The sequence below is a fragment of the Plectropomus leopardus genome, chromosome 2 (assembly GCF_008729295.1).
Source record: "Plectropomus leopardus isolate mb chromosome 2, YSFRI_Pleo_2.0, whole genome shotgun sequence".
NCBI lineage: Eukaryota > Metazoa > Chordata > Actinopteri > Perciformes > Serranidae > Plectropomus > Plectropomus leopardus.
This window is the reverse complement of record NC_056464.1, coordinates 19,142,381-19,168,221: the sequence shown is the minus strand read 5'-3', so window position 1 is coordinate 19,168,221 and position 25,841 is coordinate 19,142,381. Positions and strand designations below refer to the sequence as shown.

General features: G+C 39.6%; 1 protein-coding gene across 4 annotated transcripts in view; it reads right to left on the bottom strand.

Annotated features, from left to right (window-relative positions):
* LOC121959243 (FYVE, RhoGEF and PH domain-containing protein 5-like) overlaps positions 1–25,371 on the bottom strand; it is a 43,353-nt gene extending 17,982 nt beyond the window's left edge. For 3 of the 4 annotated variants that reach the window (XM_042508471.1, XM_042508488.1, XM_042508480.1), the window contains exons 1-2: positions 8,507–8,671; positions 4,843–7,360 (exon numbers count right to left, since the gene is read on the bottom strand). In XM_042508471.1, the coding sequence (XP_042364405.1) occupies positions 4,843–7,360; positions 8,507–8,516 (2,528 nt within the window). In that variant the 5' untranslated portion in view covers positions 8,517–8,671. Of the gene's footprint in view, positions 1–4,842; positions 7,361–8,506; positions 8,672–25,308 lie in introns of those variants that run through there. The other variant, XM_042508494.1, reaches the window with a different exon arrangement.
* Between the last annotated feature and the right edge of the window lie 470 nt (positions 25,372–25,841).

Sequence of the window (25,841 nt, the reverse complement as noted above, 5' to 3'; positions counted from 1 at the left end):
TGACAAAAATGTTGATCTCTGTAGGATCCTTTCTATAATGTTGTCAGACACTTTTAATAATAATCTGAGCCTGTCAGTAGCAAACAAGCACTTTTAGTGGACTTAAATTGACGTCATGCTATTGCCCCAGTTGGTTACATTACAACTTATTTTGCTCTCACTCTAATGGACCAGTTTAAAAAATGATTGCCTTCATTAGTCACTTAGACACAAAAACATGGGAAAAAGGGTACAGGTTGAAAAATACTGAAGTTACCCTTTAAAGAAATAGTTTTACATTTTGGGTAATCATTTTTTTCAATTTCTCTGTAGATGATGCCACTCTCATGTCTGCACAGCACACACACAGCCTGCTGAATGCTGTCTTAGCTTAGCCCATAGCTGGAAACAGGGAAAACAGCCTGGCTCTGTTCTGAGGTAATGAAATCTGTGTGCCAGCTCCGCTACATAGCATTAATAAATAACGTTTCTATCTTGTTCTCTATATTTCTCAGAGCAAAAGAAACGTCAGGGGAAAAAAAATGTATAAGAGAAATCTATGTACCTATTTGTTTTCCCTTTAATCATCTTGTGACCCATGATGAGGTGCTTAACCTAAGATTGGGAACCACTGGCCAACTGTATGGTTTTTTGTTTTTTGTTACAACATACCCTCATTCATGTGAGAATAAATCAGATGAGTTTCATTTAATCATATGTGCCATCTTTATGGTCCTTCACAGTCGACTACATTGAAATATCACTACAATAAATATATTCAGTGTTAGAAGCAAATGTGAATAGATAAAACATTTCCGGTCTAGAGAAACCAATAAAGTGATCCTGAAAGGCCTGCGGTAACAACTGTACCCAACCAGGGACGCATGTCGGTATTTTATGCTACGAGATTCTCTTCTGCAGGGAGCCCAAATGAATATGCTAATGGCTGCGGCTCAGTGGGGAGTGTATGCTATGCAAATAAAAACACACTCTTAAGTTACAGTAATGATGCAGTAGTCCTCTATGTGACCAGTTGCCTTGCCAATGTTTCTGCCATGTTTCACTCCAAGCACCGGTGGATTTAACCCCACTGAGAGGCAAATTAGCTACGTATGAACAGCGTATGCGAGCAGTTCAGATCTCTGCAACGCACACATTAGAGTTGCACGGCCCATTACTGTTCACCGGATCAAACTTCAGAGGAGACACCAGGGGGTTTTTGAACCACAAACTACATGCTTAGTTTCTATATTAGGCTTTTATATCACTCCCACAGAAACTGCCTCTGTCACCTCTCACAGTCCTGCTGTTGTATGAAGGCTCAAGGCAAAATCTATGGAGATAAATTACACAAGGAGATAAAATAGTATCAATTTTCTTTTTGCCCCAGGTTCATCTGTGAGCCTATTTGCTCCAGTGATAGCAGTGATGGGGCGAATGATCTCCAAACTATGATCTGCTAATATCACCCCCTCAGGCTACTGCGAAACTAACAGTCTCGACACAGCAAAGCAATATCCACACGGACTCTGCTGTCCGTGTGGATATTGCTTTGCTGTGTTTACAGCTGATGTGTTCACTAGAAGCTCAAAGTGTGGAAAATTAAAATCAGACTGCTGTCTTTGTTTAATATTAGCATATTACAATCAAGCTCTTAAGAGTCTTGCAGTCATATATTTTGTGATAGAAGAGCAACGACCAAAAAAGAGCTGCTGCTTAATGAGGTGTCCAATGTTTTAGCCACCTTCACTAGCCCTGATTTGCATTAAGAGTATGGGGAAACAAGTGTCTTTTTTTAAATTTAGATTTAGATTTTATATATTCAAGACCATAGTTGCTTAGTATGCAAAATGTGCAATATAATAATGACAAAACATGGCACCCGGGAGGAATTAAGTGCAAGATAAGGAGGCAGCCTGTTTACATATACAGTAACTTTTGGCTTATCTGAATGTAATAACAAAATAATTTTTTTCAGCAGACATTATTAATTCGGCTGAGGGGACCTGGGGCAGCGAGCCCACAGTTGGGGCTGCAACTAATGATTACTTTCACTGTCGATTAATCTTCCCATTACTATCTCGATTAATCAATTAATCATTTTGTCTTAGAAAGTTCTGGAAATAGTGAAAAATGACCATCACAATTTCCTTAACCTTAAGTCACACACTCAAATGCCTCAATTAAAATTATTATGATATAAAACAACAATCATCTCAACAGAGAAGATGGAAATAATGAAAGCTAAAACAATAAGGATTTATCAAAATTGTTGCCAACTATTTTTTTCTGTCAATCAACTGATCAATTAAAGCTGCAGTTGCTAACTTTTATAATAATAACCTTTTGTCATATTTGCTGAAACCATCACTATATTCACACAGTAGTTCATGAAAAAGATGTCTGTGAAAAAAGTCACGTCCCGCCTCCCCTCCTACTGTCTCTGATGGTGTTTGTTTGATTTGGCAGCAGTGCACCAAAAACAACCAATCAGAGCTGCAGAGTCTTTCAAGCAGCTGTCAATCACGCCAATTATGACTCTTGTCAAATTGTCAAATGAGGTGGCGTTGATCAAATATGAATGAAGATTCTGTAACTACTACATAAACAGGATGGAATGAAAATTTAGTTTCTATTGTATTTAGGCAAAGCAAGATGAAGCAGCACATAGCACATTTTATACAGCAGGGCAATTCAAAGTGCTGATTTATGTGTATTATGTCCATTTGAGTTCTGAGGAAATACAAAAAATTAAGTATTAATATCAAATTTCTGTGCTTCTGTATATTCGTGCCTGTGTTTTACAGTTTTTCTTGCACACACAACCACGATGGTAAACATGATGAGAGGGAAGCACTGCAGTGAACAACTGCTGACTACAGAACATCCTGAGATTTTATCTCAGCCTGTTGTTCCTTGACTGGCTGGAGAAGAGCAATGACTTCAAAATGCTCTGACTATTAATCATCCTGAGAGGCCTGCATGATATGGGCACAGCTAACAGGAATGCAGGGGGGGATGGGTTAATGTCAGCGCAGCATGGCTGATCATACCAACAAATAACACCAAAGCAGGGAGGTGAGAAGCTCTACCTACAGCATCAACATGAGGGACAGCTTTAACACCTAAAAAGATGATATATGAATGAAACTAGCCTGTTTTAACATAAATCTGAAGAGACTACCCCACACCTCCAACAGCACCTCCAGCGTTTCCTCCTCTACCACCCAACATGCCCCAACAACACACACACACACACATCATGAGGGAAGCTTCTGCATTGTCCTCCCTACCACTGATCACCACTTCCACGTCTGTGTGATTTCATCGTCGGGGGACTCAACGTCATAAATAGTTATAAATCCTCTTCCTCAGGGGCATTGTTAAACCTACACAGTGTCCGAGCAGTAATAAAAAAGACTTGTGCTGCTCAGTGTAAAAGATGGCAAGGATCACTAATATTATGTCCAGATGCATCAATCTACATGAAAACACATCCTGTACACAGACACAAGTTTTAGGGGCATACCTTTATGGAGAGCAAAGTAAGCCTGTCAGTGGGTCCATTACTGTGGTCTAAACTGAAATATCCTGACAACCACTTGATGGATTGCCATGAAAATGTGTACAGACGTTCACATGCCCCAGAGGATGAATCTGTATTATGCTGGTGGTACCTTGACTCTTCTGACTTTGTCCACTTGTTTGGTCAATGACCAAATAGCTATATATCTCTATAGCACATAATGGGAACCTGAAAAAGATGTTCCCCTGCTCTGTAATTGCCTTATATGACATGAGTTAGGTTAGAGGACTACAGTCATATCTGATTGCAACTTCACCAGTACATGTCCCGCTGCATGACCACTATGCACGACCAGAATTTTTCTCCCATTTATTACATATTGGAAGCAACTGATTCGCTGCACAAAGTTTGCTGGGATACCTGCAATAGAGGCCTAGCTGGTGGTGCAATGATAGGGAGTGACAATTCAAAAATTCAAGCGGTGTTCACATCAAGACAGCCAGTCAAGCTGCGACTCTCTGATCAGCTCTTTGTACAACCCAGAAATGCTGAAATGAGACAAATGTTATATATAAAGTTGTTGATAATACATCAGTGTTTTCAACAAATGTCTTGGTTTCAGTCATATTGCACATGTGAGCCATTTCTAGTTGAATTTGTAAATATGCTTTATTGTAATTTTAACGCTCTTGTGTTGAGCTGGTAGAGAAGGGGGTGGGGGGACTGTCAGTGCGGAGTTTATGCAGATTGGTTGCGTACAATAGGCATGCACCATTAGTCTAAATGAATGAAATTAGTCTAAATAACTTTTTATAAACTGATAACTTGCCATCATGTTTCAACTGTAGCCAAGCCATTACTCCCTACTCCACTCATTTATGAAGCCCTTAAACCAACTGTATTTACAACAATCTCATAAATATTTCACAAAAAAAGCCTTGTGTCAAAAGTTGATGAGATTCTGTCCACAGAAACGTGGTCAGAAGCCTTTTATTGTGAAACGGAGACAGGAAAGGTTGAATAAAACAGATGTTTGAGTATTTGTTCGTGTCTGTAACAGATGTAGACATTGAACTGCAGTAAAAGGAGGTTTAAAGTCACTATGACAATTAAAACTCCATGTCTCCGTGACTCCACAGGCTTTTTTTTGCTAAAAACCGAGCACGTCACTCAGAAAAAATTGGCGAGCCTACGGTTCACTAAATGTGCCACAGCTCATCCGCGTGGCTCAGACATACAGCTGCTCTAACCTGTTACATGGGGGACAAAAAACAACAGGTATTGAGCTCAAATTCAACCTTACATGTCTGTAGACTTTTGTAATCTTGTTTGCATACCTTTCTGTTTCCTGTTCAGTTGACTGAGTTTTACTCTTGAACCCAGGGAGGCTGCTCATGTCCACATAACCGTCAGTTTCATTAGCAGAGGACAGCACGCGACTGGGACGGTCGAAGAAGTCTGTGAACAGTGGCTGTCGGACGGGCCTCCGCTGTGGTACCTGAACATTCTCGTAATCCGAGCTGATGGCGGGGACATTCTCATAGTCCGAGGTATCTGCATTGGGGAAGGAGATGGAGCGAGGCTTGGTCAAGGGAAGAGGAATGAAAGGCACACGGGAGCGGTCCTCAAAAGACTCCACCCGGACAACGCTGCGATTGAGAAAGGCCACCGAATTCCCTTTTCGTTTGCTCTCCTGGTAGAGCAAGAGGGAGGACACTGGCTCAGATGAAACAGGTTTACTCGCAAAGCGTGAGTTGAGTTGTGGAGAGCTACTGATGCTGCGTCTATCTGGGTCCAGCAGTCTGCTGGGCGTGTGGTGGTTGGAGTCTGGTGAGGACTTGAATAAGGACGGGTTGACATCCACCACAGGCTTGCTCTCTGTTTTCCTTCTAAATTTAAGCATCAGGAAACGTTTAATGGAGGATTTCTTTTTCCTGTTTTTCTCCGATGAATCTCCCTCTATAAGAAGCGAGGGGGAACTCTTTGTGATGGGCCTCTTGGTGATGTATGCCAGCTCAAATGGAGGTGGGATGTCCACTACGGATGTTGGAGTGGAGAGGCTGCTGGATGACAGAGGTGAGCACCGTGAGAAGCTTCCAGATGAACAAATGGCACCTCCCTGTCTCGGGGATCCTTCCATGTAGCTGTAGACACCCAGAGGCATGTCTTGTCCCTCCATGGAAAGGGAGCGGGGGTACAGAGACAAATAGTGGGGTTTGCTGTAGCTCTTGGGCCGCATTGAGCTCAACATGGGGCTGCTGCTCAACGCAGGTTGTCCAAATCCACTCATGTAAGGCCTCTGAACAAACTGCACTCCTATCTCAGCCACGTTATCATTATTGCGGTGTGACAGTGAGCGGGAGCGCCCCTCTGCTGTCTTATTATGAAAAGGAAAAACATTTTCACCCTCTGAGCTGTGCCCTGGTTCCTCGTACACATGCTCATCAGTGATGTCCTGCTCCGTGTCAGTGGTGTCATCCAGGAACGGCACTATGTGACCGTCCAGGTGTTCCTCAAAGACGGAGTCACTCGGAGAAAGCAGCTGGCTTTCCGAGAGAGAAGATGTAAGTGAGGTGTCAGTGTCTGTCGGCACTGAGATGGACACCAGCCTGAACCTCGGCTGGCAGCCTTCGTCATCGAGCAAAGCCTCCACTGTACGAGCTTTGGAGTCTTGAATCCTTTTCTGGAATATTCTCACCTTGTTTTCATTGCTGTTTAAGCTGCTGTACTCAAAACTGTTTCCAACTGCCACGTAATCCTCAGAGGACACACACTCTGTTTGTCCGTTTCCTGTTTCCTCATAATTCCCAGCTGATATTTCACTGCTGTTTACAGATGAAAGTGGACTCTGTGGTGCTCCGTGAGCTTTGTTATTCCTTGGCATCATATCTCTGTTAATAATGTCCTTTGAAGAGACGTAATAAGGCTCATGAGCTGGATCATTCTCCTCAGCATCATCATTAGTTGCGTCACAAGCCTGATTGTGATCTTCAGGGATGAAGTCAGAAAAACCAATGTTCTGCAGGTTTTCACCCTTTTCCTTCATTTTATGGCCACATCTAAACTTTAGGATGTTGCAAGTGATGCCACAGTCAGGAGCAGATTCCTCTTCTTTCTCCTCTCCATCTGTTAGAAAAACTTGTGTATCAGCGTCCTTAATGTTCTCATTGCTGAGGAGAGCCGGTTCGTCTGTGAGGGACTCCGTTAGATCATCTGCTGTACAGTCATCATCCTTGATTTGGAGCTGCCTCTCCCTCATGTCTCGATTTTCAGAGGAACAGCAGCCAGCATCTTCATCAATGCTATTAACAGAAATGTTTCCCACTGAGAGGCCATCTGTGTCAGCCAGCGCCTCGCCGGCGTCACAACCATCGGCGTCCATGTCCTCAGTCACATCCGTGTCAACCATCTCCACCATGTCCTCGGAGTCAGCTGTGACTCCAGCATCACTGACCCAAAGTGTTTCCAGGGAGTCCACCTCCTCTGTAAGAGCGCTGTCGGTTAACCCCCAGTCCTCGTCCATCTTATGAATCACGTCTTCTTCCTCTTCCTTTTCCGCCTCTCCGTCCTCCCACCCTTGAACATCTTTGAGGATGTAGGCATTAAATTGTTTCTCTGCAACCACTTTGTTTAGACTGTTCTCTGTCTCGTGGTCCTCGTCAGCCTCGCCATCTGGAGTCAGTAAGCCGCCGTTGATGCATCCTCCCTCGTTGCAGTTAAGCTGTGGTGTGACTTTAGGTTTTGGGGCGATAGAAGGTTTGGGACCCCTGGCTGCGGACATGAGAGGGGAGGGCAGCTTATGGCTGGCGTGACAAACAAATCTTGGCTTCGGAGCAACCGAAGGCTTGGTGCAGTCTGAAAGAACAACAGGAAAAGGAAACTGTAAGATTATGCGCTTTAAAATAGCTTACAGGTCATTTGTATTGTGTCCCTGTGACCTAGAACAGCTCAAAGATTCAAACCTCACACATAATAACAGCATAATAGAGTGTGTAAAAACCCCATTTTGATGATTATTGTCATGTGGTCGCAATTTGACTATTTTCTTTACAAAATGAACACTTTTTTGTCAATAAATAACTATCAAATGTAGGTCAGCTGAAGTTTTTCTGATACTATCCACAAAGAGTTTCCCAAACTAAAGCTTTGCTTATAAAACTACATTAAATGGGAATTAAATTGAGTCATTATACACCCTTTGAGAAAGAGTACAAAAAAATCTAAGGGATTTCCCTCACTCACTTCCTGTGATTCAAGTGAGAGAAACCCCTCTCAAGCTGCACTTAATGCTTTGAGGAAAATACTGTATATAAAGCGACAAAACGGAACACCTGTATTTCTTGCAAGGACGTAGATTTTGTTTCAACATTGGGGGAGACATACGAAAGGGGGGTTTGTGGGTCCTCTGACAGAAAATTTTGAGCATCAAACACTTACTTTCCTGCAATATGGTGAGTTTTTCTACATAGATCTGCATCCCGAAATCTACACCTATGAATACAACATATGATTGCTTTTGGAGAAGGAACTGAGCTGATAAAATAAATTAGGTTTACCATTCAACTTTTCTTATATACTAAAAATGCACTCCAGATTTTGGTACAATGAGTTTTTACCCCCCAAGCTGCAAAAAAAAAAAAAAAAAAATCCTATGTCCACATGAGTTTTTAGCCCAAATAAGTTTCATCAATGTTAAATCACACCGAAAGCTCTGCTTTTCTGTTAAACAGGTATTTAGTGCAAAAATCGCCAATAAAAGACATGAAACATGAAAAACACTGCGTGAAACACAGTTTGGTTTGTTTCAAATCCTGTTACAACCGCTGGATTTATCATCTTTTAGGTACAAAAAAAAAGTCAAATATAAGAAGATTAAAAGTAAACTTTATGTCCAGCTCTATGCTTAATGTTCACTTGCTCGAGTGTACACTAAATAGCCTATTGAGCACATAGTAAAATATACGCTTTGGTTAAAACCCCTCTTGTCCTGTAAGATCTCACCTGTGTTCATTTTGGCGAAGCGACCGTCTCCAACATCTCGTCCACGGGATACCTTCGGTCCACAAAATGTTTAAAAAAATAAAACGTGTAAAAAAACGGAGCCGGACTCGGCTGGACTGTGCAAACACAGAGTGAGTGAGTCTGCCTGAACACAGCTCTGTCTAATCTTCCTCTGAGAGGGAAAACGCTGCTCAGCTGATCGTTTGTGCGTCCTACAGCGCGCAGGACGCGACTGGAAACCAAATGGAGAAGAAGAAAGGGAAAAAAAGCTCGATCCGCTCGGCATTACACCACAGAGACCAGTATCACTGTTACAGCAGCAGCAGGTCCAGTCAGGTGTGGAAATGTGAGCATCAGCCTAAAAATGACGACTGATTAGTATTTCAGTTTAGAGCAAGGGGTAAATGATAAAGCTGCAAAGGATTTGATCTTTTGACAGTTAAAGTGAGTTATAGATCCGTTAAATTTCAGACATTGCCACCGAATTTATGATGAACTTGTCAGTAAGAACTTGTCTTGATCAAACACTGAACTATATATGAAAAAAGTAACTTTTTGATAGATGATAATATAAATAATGCTGCCACTTTTCAATAGCTTAAGACATGTTTAAGGAAGGGTCTTTGAGTTACAGTCACTAATTGATTTATCAAATAAATCGTACACAAATGAGTTATTGATTGGTCATGAGAAAAACTTTTGGAGTTGTGAAAAATGTGATGACTAATGACTTGGTCATTAAACACCTAAGTCACACAATAACACAAAAAGCCTAAATGATCAGCTGCGGTAGACCAGCAGCTCCTGTGTTCAGCCATGTGAAATCACTATTTGGTCTCAACAGAACTCCTCAAATAATCCAAACTACCCCTCTGAGAAAATGTCTCAGGGTTCCCACAGATTTTCATGGACAAAATTTCCAAACTTTTCCATAAATTTTCAAGTTAAAGATTTTTTTCTTGCCCTTCTTGCCCAGTATTTTTTTCTTTCTTTTTTTTTCTACTCTATTCAAACATAATTCCAGCTAGTTGGCATACAGGAAGGGAGAGTCGAACCCAGGGAGAGAATAACAAAACATACATGATGGCAAACAAATCACATTCAGACATCGACACATATTAGAGCTACATTAAGCTGCAGAAAATCAATTTGCCATTACATTACAATATATGGAGGGATATTCATGAAAGATTACTGTAACCATTTAATGAAATTCCATGACTTCCCAAAACCTCATGACTTTTCCAGGGCTGGAAAATGCAATTGTGAAAGTCCATGACTTTTCCAGGATAATCATGACCGTGGGAACCCTGATGTCCGGCAATGGCTTTCTTGATTGCTGCATGTACAACTTTAAACGAGATATCTTCTCCCATTACAACCCCTTATATGTTACAAAGATAGATCACAGGGCAGGTATTTGGGATTCCACAACCCAAACTATTTTTAACAACTGTATTAATATTTCCATAGTATAACCTCTTCTTTGTACAGTTCCAAAAAAAATATGCAAGTGGGACAAAATAATATTTTTACCTTAAAAACATGAGGTACTTTTACGCTGATTTAATCAAAGCTTCCCTTCATGCTTTCCACAATTTCTGAACGTTTAGCTCCAGTGTGATTATACATTCTCAGATCCCACTCAGTTATGGATGATATTATCATAATTCTCAGTACTGATCATGTCTTACTTTTTTTTTTTTTTTTTTTTTTAAAGTTCTGCGCATGTGATCTGAAATTAGCGCTCCTTCATTGATGAACCAGTCTGTTTCCCTGTGTGATCAGTGCACAACAGGCTCTGTTCTGCATAACAGGAAACTGTTCTCCCTGTTTCCTGCACAGCCCAACTTCACATCCTTCGCAGTTTATGGACATCGTGTTCACATTTAACCCCTCTGTGAATTCACCATGACTCACTGGGGGTGAAGTAAGGGAAGCTATTTTTACTCCTGAATTATGGTCAGCTGGTGGAGATTTATTACAATAAAAAATATCTGTGCTGTGTGTCACAAATTCAGGAGCAACAAACAGGAGTGTAACAATGGGGAGTGGCTCTGAGGGGGATCAGTACAGCGGCAGGAAGAGAAAAAAGGGACCTCAGTACTACAACGACCCTTTTTCGGCCCATGAAACATGTTCACATTAGAAAGAGTTACATACAGCACATTACGAATTGCTCTAAGAGAGGTTGATCCTGTCCAAACAGCACAGTGAAGAGTCTACTTGGTAAACTGAAGCTTTCCGAAACACAACGCAGAGGCGTTCTCTGCTGTCAAGTCTGTTAAACACACTGATGAACAGTCACTTCTTATATTTTTGTGCATCACACTCTAAAGTCAAACATCAATCCATGGCTACAAGAGGAACTCTAAACACAATACTCCACAGCTACTGATATGATCGCAATTATGTTATCTGTTCACTGTCTGTTCATACATGACTCAATGCAAAACCTGAGACAAAAATTCACACACTAACTAAAACACTAAACACTGAGGTACCAGAGAGCGTCTCTCAGTGTGCTGTTCTTGAGACTATAAAGCGTATTGTCACTAAGAGAGTGTTCGGCTCATTGATAAACATAATGTGGCTGCACCTTTGACCACCCTTTTGTCCGTGCAATAATTGTGTTTACATATTGAGTCAATAAAGGGGAGGAAGGTGAGCTCTGCAGCCTGCAGCACGACAGAATAATGACAGATCCTCTGACAAACATGACCGATAGGGAAACATGTTTTGGGATGTGGACATGTGCCCACACCAGCGCACACACCAGCACACGCACACACACACACACACACACACACACACACACACACACACACACACAATAAAAAGGGCTAAAGCATAAGGCTGGTGCTATGTAATATTGTGAAGAAATCAAATATTAAGACCAGAACAAACAATACGGTAGTATTAAAACTTCCTCAGTAACCTGTTCTCATTTCCCGGGCGTCAGATACTGCTGCTTTGTTGCACCCTTCTGCATCTCATAGCGACACATGGGGCACCCTTTAGCGTCTCTATGTGACACACAGCTGAATCACATTGTAACACATGGTTAATGTTGTGAGACGGTCAGGGTCAGGTTTAGGCAACAAACTACTTGGTTTGGCTTAGAAATATGAAATTATATTAGATATGATAAAATAACATGATTATGATAGATTATCAAAAATGCATTCCACAAAAGAGACAAGCAGACACACACACTCAGACACACAAGCAAACAGAGACAGAGCTCTATGTGATAAGAAAAGGTCAGAGGAGCCGAATCGCGTCCTGACCAGTACGGAGAAATGTGTGTCTGTATGTATGAATGGCCAGGTGACTGATGACAGGCTGCTGCGTGACAATTGACATTTAGCATTAATAGGTGAATCTTTAAAAACTGATCACAAATATATACTTTGATTTTTAAAATACACGCAACAACTTCCTAAACCAGCTGGACACCGCCGTTTGTAACTAACTACTCAAACAGGTGTAACTTGTGCATATGTTGAGGACTATTTTCTGCTGCAGATTAATACACATTTGGGCTCTCGTGAGTATTTACAGCAACAGGACAGTGTTTAGGGGACTGACTCAAAATAAACTAGTGTTTTTGTTTACATTAATACAGGAACTGTGTTTTTAATAGTTTATGGATGATAATGGAGCTCTATGGGACAGATGAATATTAGGTTTTTACGACACAAAAAAGTGCTTGTTATGATCATGTTTTTGGTTAAAATAGGTAAATTTGTTACATACTGTCATAAAAATACATACTTAACAACACAACACATACTTAAATTGGGTGATGCTATGCTAAACCAAAAATGTGAATTTTGGTTTCCAATGGGACACAAACCACAGTCTCCTGGATAAAAGTCTTGTTTTGTTTGACCCAACCACCTCCCCTCCCTCCAGCTCTGCACAGGCTTTCTCGCTCTTTATATTCACTCTTATTAATCTGTCGTTGGTTTATGTATTTATTGGGTTTTGTCAAGAATAAGTAAAATACAAAATATCCTCAGACTTAGCTGTTAGTGGTTTGAGTATTTCCTCTTAATACAACTACAGAGCACAAGTGTGTGCTGATTCTTCCAGCCTGCACTATAACCCAGTGGCCTGTGCCCGTCTTCAAATCAAAATGAATGAGTGTATTTATCGATTAGAGGTTCAACACCTCATCAATAAATTGTCCTTTATCTTAGCAGATCTCTGTCATAAAAGGGTTGGGATGTAGGAGATCCAAGTCAGACACGTGTACCGTCATGATATACTGCATGTGTGCAGTAACAGTATTGAACACCATTGGTATGTTTTTGGTTACAAATTAGAAAACCAATTAGAGCCATGTAGAGTGTGAACCTGAGGTCCATCTCTGTTTGTGTGTCTCCTGTTTGCGTCAGGCAAGGAAGGAGTGTGTCTCCTCCTCTCTGCTGCTCTGAGGTGAAACAATAAGACTGGAGCTTAAAAAAGGAACTCCATCTTGATATACTCCTTCCTGTGACTGTTTTCAACTCTTTCAGCAAAACTGGAGCACGGAGGGCGTAGTCACCAAACTTAAAGGATAATTCCAGTTATTTTCAACCTGGGCCTCATTGTCCTACTTTTTGACATCATCACAGGTTTGTTTTTTTAAAAAATAGCACTGTGACATTTTCTGACTCATTCTTGGTCTCCTTTTAGCCACTTAAGTTTTACTTGTTTTATATCTGAATCTGGTCCATGAATACAATAAGTTATGCAGTCTATTAGACTTCCCTGTGTATTTTTTTTACATCTTCACTATAATGAAAAATATTTTTAAAAGGTATGTAGATGTTTTCTGTAATTTGGTTAAAGATATGTCAATATACTTGGTCTAACTTGTAATGTAAAAAAAAGAAAGGAACTATTAGACAAATTGTTTAGTTTTAATGACAACAAATTGAAAAAGAAAGAAACTAAGTTACTGTCTTCACCAGTTCCTATTGTCAAAAAAATACATATGCAACGTAAAACAGAAAAAACAAAGATGCACCTTTGTGTATCCTTGGAAAGTATTGTTGACCTGTTTTGTCTTTGGCGAGACTGAATCTAAACTGTCAAGTATCTGAACCAATAGGATGCAGGAATAAACTGTTGTCACTGCTGTCTAATTTTAGATCCCCTTCACATCATGATGAGGAAGAAAACACAGCTGGATGGTTGTTTTTGTTCTTCTGTGAGAACTTTCTGACAAGTGCACAATGGGATAAGTTCTGAAAAAAGGAAAGCTGTAAAAATGAGATTTATGGCGTACACAAAATGTTGAAAAAAGGCTTTCGTTTATACATGCACATATCTATTATACTACCATGTGTTTGTCGAAGTGTCTTTGTCTAAATGTGTTTAAATCTTTGCACAAACTTGTTTATGTCAGCTATTTACCTTGATAGGAACCAATAAAATCACAGATCGTTAATGAAATACTAAGAGAAGTACAGCCATCTGTACTCAGAGGAAATATTTTTACTATAAATATTGAGGCAAAAATGTGTTATTGCTGATTAGAAGTGCTTCTTATGCTCTTAACACATTGTCAACATACCTTTGCATTCAGTATTTGTACACTGGTTTTAACATTTATATGCTGAAGAAATTCAGCAGCATAATATACACATTAAAACACTTGCTGAGATTTATTCATCGGCTTTGACTTCAGCAAATTCATCACTGCTGATTTAAGTGACTGCTATTAACCGAAACTGAAACATCAGTCAGACTGTTGTCATGGGAAGCAATAAGTCCAATGACCATATTAATTTGAGCACAGATCGCACATCTCCGTAAAACCACACTGGATTAACATGGACTGGCCCTCCGTCATGAGTGTCATATGTATGTGTGCTTGTGTTTGTATGCAGTGGATGAAACACATTTAACTCTTCAGGTGTTGGCTGTGAATTTAACACGAGGGTGCAAAATTATAATGGTGAGTAAAGTAAAAAAAAAACACAGGATTTATACATCCAGTAAACCTGCCACAAAGATTCACCTGAATTTGATATTTTATCTACTCTTCATATTACTATAATGAAGTAGGTTTTAAATCCCGTTTTTTAAGAAATGCCAACAAATTCTTCTAATAAAAATCAGAAAGTCACCTTGTTTCTGCCTATAACAAAATGTTTAAGTGCACTAATTTATCACTAACTGTAAAACAATTACTGAGAGTTGATGAAAAGAGTAACACTGTACCACTCTCTAGTCTGTATGGTTAACATAAAGCTATATCCCACAACCAGTTGGCTTTTCTCAACATTAAGACAGAAACATTAGCCTCACTCAGTTTGAAGGTAACAAAATCCGGCTGCCAACTTGTTCTCGCCGAGTGGCTAACTTGTGGTTTAACTCTACAATAACTTGAATGGGGATACAATTATTTAATAGGGCGAGTCTTCTACTTATTGAAACATTATTGAACCAAATGGATCAAATCCTGATAGTGTAACATGTTTGTTTCTTTTTTCTTTATTTTCTTTTTTTTTGGGAGGGGGGGCGCAGTTGTGACACAACACTGAAAAAAAATATCTAAAAAAATATCTATATCTAAAGAAGTTCAAAGTCAGGTGCTGTCCCTGACAGCTTGCTATTACTTGACAACGAGCAGTAAATTCCTAATTGCCTCGTAAATGCTCCTGGCCAAAAAGTAGTCATGCACACATTCCCCATAAAACAGCAAATTGTTGTTCTTACACAGATTTAACAATCAAGATATATGGTGTAAATTACTAAGCTTTAGAGGTGCCGGTAGGTGGATTTTTAAAAAATCTTTGAGCAGAGCCAGGCTAGCAGTTTCAAGTCTGTATGCTACACTACGCAAACCAGATGCTGGCTGAGTAGTGTATTTACCGTACAATCTTCTCATCTAACTCAAGAAAAAGGCAAAAATGTCAAAATGTCAGACTATTGCTTTAATGAATAAATTTACACCTACACATTACTTTGATGACATACATATGAACTCTACTATCACTTTTTTGTTGATTTTTTTAAGTGAGAAATGGCTTACTCTACTCTACGGGGATTTCTTTAAAAAACAGTGCATAGACTCACACAAAAGTAATCCCTCTGTCATCACTCATGATCCAACAGAAGTGTGCGGCAGTGTATTCATCCGCAGAGACTCTGACTGTATTTTCTCATTATTTTCTGTGCTTGGGACATATGTGCCCCCACAGTGCTCAGATGAGGTCGGGACTTTATAAAAAAGTAGTGACCCGGTGCCAGATCGTAAGCAGCAGGCATCCAAGAGACACAGTGCAGAAAAAAATGCAAATATTGCCAAACCCCAAACAAGAAATAAATCTGGAGTTGGCTTTTACTTTCACTTTCACTGGCGAGAATGTTTACAAACAGAAACAAACAATTCTTCATACCTTCAATGTTTGAGTTACTGTATATTTAAAATCTGTTGCTCGCTTTGGTTTGGAAAACTGCAATTTAAGTTTCATTAATAATGAAGAGAAATACAGGGAGGATAGACTCTGCTGTTAGAGGCAACATTAATCTTCTGCTAAAGGAAACATTGAGATGCAAGCAGCTCCTTAACAGCCCCTGGATCTAACAATCAATACTGGCCATGTGACACCAGAGCCAACAAGAGTGACATCGGTGCTGCCAAGAAACATTGCCTGCGCCCTTTCAGGCATTTAATCTAAACAAAGTCACTGACAGTCACATTTCACCATCAAACCTCATCTGACAGCACAGAGCACATTTTAAACTCTTACTCACTCTCCAGCTGCTGCCTCTTCCTCATGTGTGTGTCACAAGACTCATAAATCTACCCAAAATGGTTTTATTGATTAAGATACTGACGCTAATAACAAAAAGTCTAGTTCTCAAACACAGCCTTAATCAACAGTATGTTGTGTGACTTGTTTTCTTTTATTAAAACAATCTAATATGGTTGTTGTATGGTAGTCACTATTTCTGGTTTTAGCGGCATTTAAAAGGACACCGCAGGTTAAACATCACAGCTCAACAAAAGAAAAAGCCTGGGTGAGTTGAGGTGCCACAGCATGTTTGGACGTGTCTCTCAGGATAGAGAGGACTAAACAGCAAGGAAGCTTTTGGACAGCCAAGATTACAGCTGAAATGTTGCAAAACTTGCTTCAATGGGATAGTTCAACCGAAAAATTCTTGTTGTTTTTTGGCACATTGAGCACCACAATCCGAGTACCATCTAGTTCCATCATATTGAAGAGAAGGCAGACATCTCTATGGCCGATATTGCCAACACTCAAAAGCTAAAACCACAATAATATAGACCATGATTGATAAATAGCACTACAGCTAAGAGGAAAAATATGTATTTTGATTTTGGAGTGAACTGTTCCTTTAAATAGGGAAAAGACTATTAATCATAGCAAATAAACTATAACTATAATTTGCAATAGCAAGTGCTGTAGTGGACGCTGATTTGTGACACCCAGGAATACACTTATTTTTTTTTAAAGACCAATGAAAGAAATGCTGAGTTGCACTGAGTCACAGAACTAGCAGAGCAGAGGCTAAACTGGACATGATGTAAGGACTTTGCCTCCCTATGAGCAAAAAAACATTATTAGTAGTAGTAGTAGTAGTAGTAGTAGTTTGATTATTATTAATTTTATTTATTTGTGGATGTATTTCTTTTTTTTTTCAATGCCTCCTGTGGACAGGTGTTGCTAATTCGCGTTTTGCCCCAAACGCTAAACACAGGACATCTGGTTTCTTATGTGTTAATGTACATTTCTAATGCTACTGTGTTAATCATAGCAAATAAACTATAACTATAATTTGCAATAGCAAGTGCTGTAGTGGACGCTGATTTGTGACACCCAGGAATACACTTATTTTTTTTTAAAGACCAATGAAAGAAATGCTGAGTTGCACTGAGTCACAGAACTAGCAGAGCAGAGGCTAAACTGGACATGATGTAAGGACTTTGGCTCTCTATGAGCAAAAAAACCCCCAAAACCCCCACAAATGCCATCAAAGTTTGTTTTGACTATAACCTAACTCTCACTGGTGCATGCATGTGTGATCAAAACACATTTTTACAGCCCTGGCCACTTCAAACTAATGACAGACAATAAAACAAATAGATAAATCTCTAATGTGAAAAAACCAAAACTGCTCTACTTTTGGCAGAACATTACGTCTCCATGCAAGACCCCATCACTGGTAGAAACAGCCTGATTGAGAAAATATGTTTGAGAGCTTTTAAACTTCAATAAACATGGCTACCTTTGTGGCCTGTAAAGGCAGTATTTTATTCTCTGTAGCCTGCTTAATCCCCCACACACATTCACAACCTCGTAGCTGCTTTTAACAAGTACATATGTACAGTGCAATTTGGCATTTGAACATAACAGGCAACATGTCATGTTGTTCAACACCTTGTTCTGTATTCCACCTTCAGATGGTCAAGGAAGAGGTGACACTGTCAAATGAGTTATATGAAACTGCTTGGGGTAACATGTCTTCTTGTCCATAAAATCTTCATAAACATGACACTTACATATGTAGCGTATTTATCACTGCGACATTACAAATTCAGTCACATTTTATTTAAAGAATTGCAACCACTGTGCGCGTAAAAGCTTCCATCTGCTTGTGAATCTGTGCTTTAGAAAGGAGGTCCTTTGCTAAATATATTGAAAACATACATATAAAGACTCTGAAGTGTAACGTAAACACAAATGCTGCCTGTATTTGCTGCATCTGTAACTGCAGGTAGGGTGCATGCTGGGTGGTTTAGAGCAGGCAGAGGGTGAGAGTGGACTGCCAATGAGTCCACAGCCCCTTTCCTTCCTTTTTCAGTCCCTTTCTTCCTTTCACACAAGCAGAATTTATGAGGCCATTACGAGTGTGCATGCAGTGTCAACAGTGCCCAGCTAATATCTTTATCCAGCACCGTGAGGAGCGGGGGGCCTGTCAGACACCACGTACACCGCCCAGGAGACAAACTGCCCTCCCAGCTCACAGCTGAGCTGAACACACACACATAAACACTTAATATATTTAACATGCTTCAGCATTTCAAACACATTAGCTGGCTTCTTTAAGGCAACCGGCAACTTAAATAATGAATTCAGCCTGTGCCTCCACTTATAATAAACAAATCTGTTCATTAAAGGAGGAGGCTGAGACCTGGTCAGATGCCCAGAGGGCTAAAATCAATGCAGCGCACCTTGTAATAAGCCAACATATTGAGAATATATGCCAAATAATGCTGAGTGTTTTTTTTTTAATACAAACAAAAATGTTGCTATAGCATGGACTATGGCCAGTGGTGAAAGAAGCATGCAGATCCTTTATCCAAGTAAAAGTACTAATACCACACTGTTAAAACACTCTGTTACATGTAAAAGTACAGAACTGTAACTAAGTATTATCAGGAAAATGTACTTAGAGTATTTAAAGTATCCAGTGCAGAAAAAATATTAATTATTTTAAAAAAAGAAGAATAAAACACCCCAAAACTCAACAGTATTAAAAAAAAAAAGAAAAAAGAGAGAGAGGACAAAAAAAAAACATCAAAAAAAGGAAGACGAAAAAAATAAATCCCCGAAATCTCAAGCTTAAAATATTTGGCAAAAACAGTTGTTTCAAACCTTGTTGGCTTGTGATGATTCAGTCTGTATGTTTTCACATGACTAATTGGGCATTACAGTGGTTATCAGCCTCATGGATTTATTTTTTTATTTTTTTATTTAATCTGAGTTAACAGGATCCTATACCAACCAGTAGGTTTACAATACGGTAATCAGCCCATTAAATGCCAGTATTGGGAGCAGGTTTTTTTTGGTTTTTTTTTAACGTTTTGCTTTCACTTATGATAGATTTAGATACTAATACTATGTGGTATGGTTTAAAAAAATCATGATTTGGCTAAAATTAAAAAAAGATTTGTACCTAATGTCAATGTAAAATAACTCAATGATGACTTTTGGTTTCTCACAAGACACAAACCCCAGTCTCCTGAGAAAAGTCCTGTTTGTTTGACCCGTCTACTACCCCAACATTACTAACAACTCAGAACCTAGTCGTCAGTGTAACAGGACGCTTCTAACCCACATCTGTGATGATGACGACCACTTCTGATGTCCATTTCAGTAACTGCTGATGTTTCTTTTCATGGGATTTCCCCAAGATGGCAGCACGGTCAAACGCAGCGGCCCGGAGCTCTTCATGGTTCGGCAGTTTTTTTGTTTTGTGCGTCATTCTATGTTCTCTGAATTTACTTATTTCAGTTGTTTGTGTTTGTTCTTGTGCTGTTGCTGAAGAGTCACCAACGTGACTTTTGTTGTTTTAAACAATGACAATAAAGATCTTATCTTATCTTATCCTATTTATTGACAATAAAAGCATGTTGCCAATCAAATACTTCAACATTTTAATGTTGGCTTATTTTGTTTTATGACAAAAGGGAGTTTTATAAAGCATGTTTATATTTCTCAAAGCAGAGGTAAATAGGTATCAGGATAAAACTCATTTGAATCAGCAAATGATACCCAGCCCAAATTTTAAAAACAGGGTCAACAGAGAGCAGAGGTGTTATTTACAACATAAATTCAGCTGTCCCATGGTATCAGTTGAGCTGCCGCCAAATGCTGTCATTAGAGACTCTGCGGGGCCTTTGTCCCTGTTTCTCTGATCCATCTGCTGCTGGGGAGACGCTGCAGCAGACCTGCCATCACGCTCACTGGCACCAGTCTGTTTTGCATGTGGCTGTTTGACACATCACAGCAGGAAGGGCATTATGGCCTGCTGGTGGCACGAGCGGCTCAATAGCTGCGGCAGCATTAGCTCTCATTACGCACACACCAACTCATTACAGCTCACCGTGGGGTGATGCTGACAGAGGGACCCGGGCCTCCATCTGAAGAGCATCGTCTCACAGTGTGGAGGTGGCGATACACACCAGTGGAAGACAATATTCACTGATGGACCATTAAAGAAGCCCATAGCAGCAAAACAGTGCTCTTGTTGAGCAGAGTGGGATGTTGAGGCAATAATGTGCTTTAATTGTCTGCCCAATGGACGCTGCCCTGATTTGATAGCGTGTGGTCAAATCAGTCTGTCAGACTTTTTTTAGTTGTATTTCTCATGCCTCTTTTTATTATGTGCAGATTTTGTCCTACAAATTATGAAAGAACTACTTCAAGGACCAATTTTAACAGGTGATATGAGGTGATATTATTCTTTTGTAGTTGTAGTAGCAGCATGAGTTTTACTAGCAGTGGGATCACTCCAGCACATACAGGAGTGTTGAACATTTTGCCACCTTAGATGTATAAAGCTTCTACCTGTGTTCTGAGCAGTTCAAAGACATTGAGTTTCAAAGTTTTGCATTGCAAATACCATAAATGAAATGAACCTTTTTGTTTTCTGAATATTCTAAAAATGCTTTTTTTTTTTACATAGTTACTATGTTGTGACATCATTGGGAATATATGACAACTCAATTTCTACAGAAGAAAGTCAGAAAAATTGTGTAATTCTAAGGAGCCAGTTTTTTAGAACAGGGACCTCCTATTGTGTCACTTGAGATGATTCTCTGAATATTTTCATGTCTCTCGTTTGCTCTTGCCTGTAACTGATATGTGTGTCTCTTGCTAAAAAAGTTACAAAACCACTTATTGTTGCTTGCAAAAATGTCATTAGGCTTGTAAAAATAACACAGCCCATTGGCCAATATGTTTCAACACTTTGTAAATGTTAACAAACTAGCCAACCTTGCCATTATTGATAAGTGCCGCACAGTAATTAAGCACTGGAGCTAGCTCACATGATTGCACAGGGAGTCATGAGTACATTATCAGTAATGTTGTGGACTGGACTCTGTGGGACCCTTTCTAAAGACCTGGGACTTAAAACAAGTCTAAGTGAGTGGGCAATGGCCCCTTCCCTACTTCCAAACCCTGTACTTCGGGGCCTCCCATCTTCTTACTCGACCTTCAAAGTGATCTTAACTACACACCTGTAAAGTAATTATGACTGCATCTTGCAAGGTTGCGATGTTATGGCATTGAAAAATCTGACTGCAGACAGACAGACAGACAGACAGACAGACAGACGTTTTAACGCCTGGCAAAATACTTTAAATGTCCTCTGTGGTAGTTCCTGCTACAATAGGTGTCACCAGGACCACATTTTACCATGTTCACACACACATTCTCACACTCACACACACAAACACACATCATGAAAACAATACCAGCCATCCCAGTGTTGTTGAAGCTGGTAATTAAAGCAGAAACAGTAATTATAGGGAATAAACAGATGGAAAAAGGTTCAAAAACTGGCTGCCATCCTTCTCTTTGCGCCTTTCTATTTCTGTTTCCCGCTGCTTCTCATTTAGTTTATATCATGAGACATTTCTACAAGGACTTTGACAACAGATCACAAGTTAAACTCCTGCAGCGTTTCACAGCTGAGATAAGCAACAACTTGCATCCCAAAGCGAGAATCACGTCAAGTGGATAGGAAATGAAACCAACTGGCTGTGGTTCAGGATCTCAGGCGGTACAGAACATAAGGTGAAATTAATTTAATTGGATAAACCTGCTTACGTATCAGAAATGAAATGTAATAAGCTCTAATGAATGTTCGATTTTGCACTTGTCTCTCTTTTAGTCTTGCTGGACCTCACAGAAAGCCCCCCTATTGTTTTATGACTCCGCTGAAAAACTAATCTAAAAGTTACTCTACTACTTGTCAAGCAGTTTTTGATCATTGTTCTCTTAAACTAATATGTCTTTCTTTTACCTGAAGTTGGCATGCTTTTAAAACTTTACTGCGATTTATGTCAAAATGTCCTGTTTACAATCCATTTCCTGACCATCTGTCCTGAACAAATTCTCTCAACATTTGCACCAGTGTCCAAGGTTATGGTTTGGTTTTTGGAGCATCCCAGTTATGTGTTGTGCATGTAAACATCACATCCTGGTTTTGAGAAACCTTCCTGCTGGAGTAAATACAAAAATAACACTTTTTTCATTTCTTATCATGGCTCATAAATATTTTGCAACAACTTAAGAGTGTGTGAGAAAACTTGACCTGAAAGCTGCAACCTAACTTTAATTAAAAACTGCATTATTTGGCCATTTTTTATGAACCTCTCATTATCCTGCAGTAGTTTTCTAAATTTGTTTGCTGGCTCAATATGCTTGATTTTAGTGATAGAGCCTTAATGGCCTATTATCCTTAATGGAGCCAGTGGTATTCCCTTTATTCCCTTCACTTGTTTTTATGTTAATGTCAGTAATTTAAAGAAGAATCTTAAACTGATCCTATAAACTCAGAATCCTGTCTCTTTTGGCTATTTTTGTCTCTGTTGTTGCATTGTAAAATTGCTCTTTTGTTCACTAACACTTCCTGTATCAAATATTCATTCAGTTCAGTGAATAAGTTGCAGGATCTGCACTGGGATTGACAATTTATGAGTTTGATTCCCTCTCCCAGTTTGTGAGTCCAGCTCCCAGATGGCTCGTTGAAACTCTGCATCATAAAACTTCCCTGAGAATTAAAAACGTCTTACAGACGAGTGTCTTCTCTGATCCTGTACGGCATGGGTCTCAGTAGAGTTACACCAGCAGTGAACTGTGTGCAAATACTGGGGAAGGTCTGTGTAGCGTCCAAGTACACGCAAAGCAAAGAGGCTCCAGGAAGTTACTGTTAGTCAGGTAGAAACTGTTGTTCTTACACTTTTACACAGAGTAAACAAACAAGATATGCCCCATTAATTACTGAGCTTTATAGAGTTGTTGGATGGATTTTTGCTTTTCTCACCTTCGGACAGAGTCAGGATAACTGTTTTCTTCTGTTTCCACTTTCTGTGCAAAGGTAATCTAACCGGCTGCAAGCTGTAGCTGCACATTTAACAGACAAATATAAAAGCAATATCAATCTTCTTATCTAGGTCTCTGCAAGAAAGCAAATAAGTCTCGTAATAACAAGTACATCAATCCCTTCATGTGAGCTACTGGACTCCCTAAAAACCCCCTGGTGTTGGAGGATGTTGCAGTTCACGCTTCAGCAAGCGTTATGATCTCAGTCCGTGCTCTGAGTGCAGGTTCATACTTAATATGATAAACCTTGTGCACCTTTGTAAGAATTTAATTACTTTGGCTTAATGAAAATGAGAAGTTGGACTGAGAGGCAAAGTATGGGTTAGGTTTAGTTCTAAAGCTTGGAATTAAGCAAACTAAACAAAATAATACACACATACAATATGAGATCAGTTTAAATGATGCATGCCAAGTATGAAGGCATACAGGATATAGTATTCATGTTTTCCAATAATTTGTGTATTTCTTCTCACACCTGTGTACATGAAGACTGAGCATCTGGGCATCTATTAATACCAGATACTACATTGATGTCAAAATTAAGACATCCCATCTAAACTGATTTTTGTTCTTGTACATAATTTAATCCATCTTAATGTCAATATGTTTTCACACTATTTAATTGTACATACTTTTCAGTATAACGTTAAATGGACCTGCACTTGTATAGCACTTTTCTAGTTATTTTGACCATCAAAAGTATTCTCACACTATGATTCACAATCACACACTGGTGGTTACGGCGACCACCTGCTCCTCAGGTTTTTATGCATTTACACAAAATCACACACTGATGGAACAGCCAACCTTCTAATTACAGGATAACCCGCTCTACCTCAGAGCCACATCCACCCAGCCATTACAATTGTCAATATCAGAATTTATCAGCAGTAAGGTAAAATCATTTGAAAATCTGCAGTGAAATTGTGTCCTGGTTGCAGCTTTGCCAGCAGTACAAGGAGTAAAAATCTAAGTGTACCTTCATGAATCAATGATAATTGAAAAAAAATAAATAAATCATCTCCGTTTGAAGCTACAGTTAGGTACCAGGTCTTCTTGGGGTATGACCTTGAGGTTATGGCAAAGATCTCGTTACTAAACAAATTTAGGTAACAGTTTAGCTAGCTTACCCAAAAAGTGATGAGACAACCCAAATCGAACCCACTGCACATCAGGGTCGCAACACACATCATGCATGACAAAGGACATAACCGCCCCCGAGTAAAACACGAGAGAGAGATCCGAGATTCAGTTTGAATCTGATTAATTAGACTGATTTAAGGTGTTTGGGGTACAAGACTTGTTTTTAGTCTCACCGTGGTCAGAGGAACCACATGATTTTTAAATGGTTTCTATATTGTATTCATTTAAGGAGCTCTCCATTGCAAATATTGAAATTGCATGTACTATATCTATGTTACTTTAGGTAACTTTAGGTTTTTTATATTGTATTTAGAAAAAGAGGTTGTGCTTTAACAAGGGGATTCTCAGCAAACTGCTACACCAAAAATCCAGTGAGCTTATTCCACTAAAGCTCAAAAGACAGCACTTCTCAAGTCTCCAAGTCAAGGAGGACAAAATACTCACACCTCACTTATTTATGTGGCTCACTTACTTATTTTGGTGTTTTGTTTTGTTTAGTTTTTTAACAACTAAGTGTACCTTACCCTAAAAGAGTTTTCATATTGTACAAAAACTGTCTTCTGAACAATAATATCTCGTGAACAAAGCATCTTACTGCTGCTGCTTCTGTGCCCAGTTGTTTACTTTTTATATTTGTGTTAGATGGTGCCATTACAGATGTGGATCAGTACAGTCACAACCCAGAACAGATCCAGACTAATAACACCAAAACTGAGCATGAAACCTCTGCAGCACTCTTGTGTCACTGAGTAAATGGTAATATCTATCAGGTCTGTGAAGGGATGTATTTGATCTTACCATGTCGGAGGTTTCATTTGGCTCGTCGAGGGAGTAAACATCACAGGTTATTGTCCTGGCCCTTCCTTAGCTGCCTTTCATCTGAGTAAAGCTGCATTAACAAGAGGCCAGACCTGCTCCTGCTGCTCCCTCTCTGGATCAAGGACCTGCAGAGCCATTAAGACAACATTGATTGCCTGCCCAGGACATAAGACAGAATTACTGAGGAACAAGTGTCAAACCTCATAACCCTCCTCATAAAGGCTAAATTAGCTCCTACGCTACAGTAGCTTTATAGCTGCACTTAAAAAATATCAACAGTCAACTGACACCTAAACTGTGTGTGTGTGACAGTACGTCTAAACATTGTTTACGTGACTGCAGGTTACACAGATAATGCTTGCCAAAACAACGGAAAAATGACTACAAATAAACTATTTGGAGAAATCACATTAGCTGTGAAGCGGTGCTGAAGGTCATTTAATTTATATTATGAAAGCAGCAGGATGCCATTTTCCTCAGCCACAGCAGGATTAAACTGCCACAACTAAATG